This window comes from Malus domestica, chromosome 15 (assembly GCF_042453785.1).
Source record: "Malus domestica chromosome 15, GDT2T_hap1".
Taxonomy (NCBI): Eukaryota; Viridiplantae; Streptophyta; class Magnoliopsida; order Rosales; family Rosaceae; genus Malus; species Malus domestica.
This window is the reverse complement of record NC_091675.1, coordinates 30,487,421-30,490,248: the sequence shown is the minus strand read 5'-3', so window position 1 is coordinate 30,490,248 and position 2,828 is coordinate 30,487,421. Positions and strand designations below refer to the sequence as shown.

The 2,828-nt window shown below is 40.5% G+C and overlaps 1 protein-coding gene across 1 annotated transcript; it reads left to right on the top strand.

The window, feature by feature from the left end:
* The first annotated feature begins 613 nt into the window (after positions 1-613).
* On the top strand, positions 614-1,132 carry LOC139191850 (uncharacterized). The gene has a single exon (XM_070812877.1). It carries the CDS (start codon positions 614-616, stop codon positions 1,130-1,132), a length of 519 nt encoding a protein of 172 aa, XP_070668978.1.
* The last annotated feature ends 1,696 nt before the right edge of the window (positions 1,133-2,828 follow it).

Genomic DNA, 2,828 nt, shown 5'->3' with positions numbered 1-2,828 from the left:
TCTTTCAAGCCACCCGTGGCTTTAGTGTTTTCTTTTGGAGCCTGAGATTTTATTATTTCATATCTTTCAATAATTTGGTTTTTATATTTTTTTCACACACATTTTTAATTTGGCCCGAAGTCCAAATAATTAATTCAATTATAATTATACAATACTTTTGCATATACTTGTTGCATATTTGTTTGCATATATATATGTGTTTGCCTGCAGTAATATATGAACCTGAAGTTCATAATTACTTTGAAACCTGAAGTTTCTTATAAACATGCCTTGTTTGAAAACCTGAAGTTTTCACTTAAATATATCACCCATGAAAACCCGAAGTTTTTCATGCAAAATTGAACCAATACATGTCTATTAGAACCTGTATGTTCTACTCCTATGTGAATGGATTGATTTTTCTCCATTACACTAACCACATCTTGTCCATCTATTTTAGTATAGGAACATGTCGAATTTGAACAAACACGACTTAACCGCTTTGGAGGTCTCTGGAAAGAACTACCTTAAGTGGGTTTAAGATGTAAAGCTCCACCTCACTGCAAAGAACTTGCGTTCTACTATTGAAGAAGCAACAGATAAACCTGTTGGCGAAGCTGAAAAAGCCACTGCTATGATCTTCATCCGAAGACATATCCATGACGCTCTGCAAACTGAGTACCTTGCTGAGGAGGATCCATGTTCATTATGGGTTGCTTTGGCTGATCGTTTCGATCACCAAAATGACATATTCTTGCCTGAAGCAAGACATGACTGGCAGCACTTGCGCTTCCAAGACTTTAAGTCTGTGAATGAATATAATTCTGAAGTTTGTCGAATCCAATCACTTCTTAAGCTTTGCAATGAAACTTTGACTAAAGAGGGTCTCCTGGAGAAGACCTACTCGACCTTCTCTGCTTCTAATATTGTCCTGCAGCAACAATATAGAGCTCAGAAGTTCACCAAGTTCTCGAATTTGATCTCTGTTTTACTTTTTGCTGAAAAACAGAACCAGCTGTTGATGAAGAATCATCAAGCTCAACCTACTAGGGCTACTACTGTGCCTGAAGCACATTATAGCACTAATCAGCACCCAACATGCCAAAAGAGGCATGGTAGAGGTGACCAGAAGCCATCCCACAAAGGTCAATAGAGCCAAGGCCCATCCAATGGAGGAAACAAAGCCTAGAAACGCCCAAATCTCGCTCCCAAGGCCCTGAACTTCAAGAATAAGGGCAAAGCACCCACAACCATGGATGAAGATATGTGATATTGCTGTGGTTCAAATGACCATTGGTCCCGTGTTTATCGAGCTCCCAAGAAGGTTGTAGATGAATATTATTCTCGTTGTAAGAAGTTTGAATCAAACTTCTTGTAAGTGGACGAACCGGAGACTACAAAAATGGAGGTTTCTGACTTTTAGGAGGATACCACACCTATGGAAGATTAGAATCTTAGACATAGACTTATTTTTAGTTAAAATAAGACCATTGGGGCCGAATTCCACCTAGTGGCCGAACCCCCCCTTGTTTTTGGTTGATTTTGAACAATTTTCCTTTATGTTTTGGATTATTAGTTGGCGATTTGTTTTGGATATTAAATTTTAACCCTTGAATAAATGACATTATTTTAATTGATATTTGTTTTTATAAACTTTTATGCATGTGACCGATTCAAATTAATTTTTCATTCTAGGTATGACTAGTGGGCAAGTTAGTTGTCTGGCAGATAGTGCAACCACGCACACTGTTTTGCGTGAACGCATCTATTTCACTAACTTCATACCTAAAAATGCACCTCTGACAACCCTCTCAGGCCCATCCAACCTGATAGAAGGATACGGTAAGACACGTATAATATTGTCCAATGGTACAATCTTGACCCTTGCTGAGGCACTATATTCTTCACGTTCCAGAAGAACATTACTCAGTTTCAAGGACATTAGAGATAACAATTACCACGCTGAAACCCACGTAGAAAACGGAGTTGAATTTCTGTGCATAACTTCATACGAATATGGCCAAAAGCGTATTCTCGAGAAGATGAAGCGTATCCCGAGTGGTCTGTATACTACGACCATATGCCCCATAGAATGCCACTATGTGGTCGACCCTACCACAGGGGCCACAAACGAAATTAAACTTTGGCATGATCGTTTGGGACATCCTGGACGAATAGCGATGCGCCGTATCCTCAAATCTTCACACGGGCATCCACTAACCCGAAGCTTAGGTTCGATCCATGAAATCGCATGTTAAACATGTTCTATGGGAAAGCTTATTACTAAGCCTTCTTATGACAAGATTCGTTCGAATCCTTCCATTTTTCTACAACGGATTCAGAGGGACATTTGTGGACCGATTCAACCTCCCTGCGGACCATTTAGATATTTTATGGTTTTGGTTGACGTTTCCACACATTGGTCACACATGTGCTTTGTTGTCCAAGAGGAACGCTGCATTCTCCAAACTATTGGCTTAGTTTATTAAGCTCAGGGCTTCTCATCCTGATTATCCGATCAAATCTATTCGATTGGATAATGCTGGAGAATTCACATCTAAAATTTTTGATGACTATTGCATGTCGGTTGGGGTTGAAGCTGAACATCCTGTACCCCATGTTCACACCCAAAATGGCCTGGCAGAGGCTTTCATTAAGCGCTTACAAATGATTGCTCGATCGTTGGTCATACGTACCAAGCTCCCGATCGCTGCTTGGGCCCATGCAATATTGCACGCAGCAAAGTTGGTCTGCCTGAGGCCTATTGCGACATAACCATTTAGTGCCCTTTAGTTGGTCACCGGATGCGAACCCAACATATCGCATCTGCGCGTCTTTGGTTGTGCGGT

Excerpts from the sequence above, each read along its gene's own strand:
- LOC139191850 (XM_070812877.1), top strand. The coding sequence starts at position 614 with ATGATCTTCATCCGAAGACATATCCATGACGCTCTGCAAACTGAGTAC.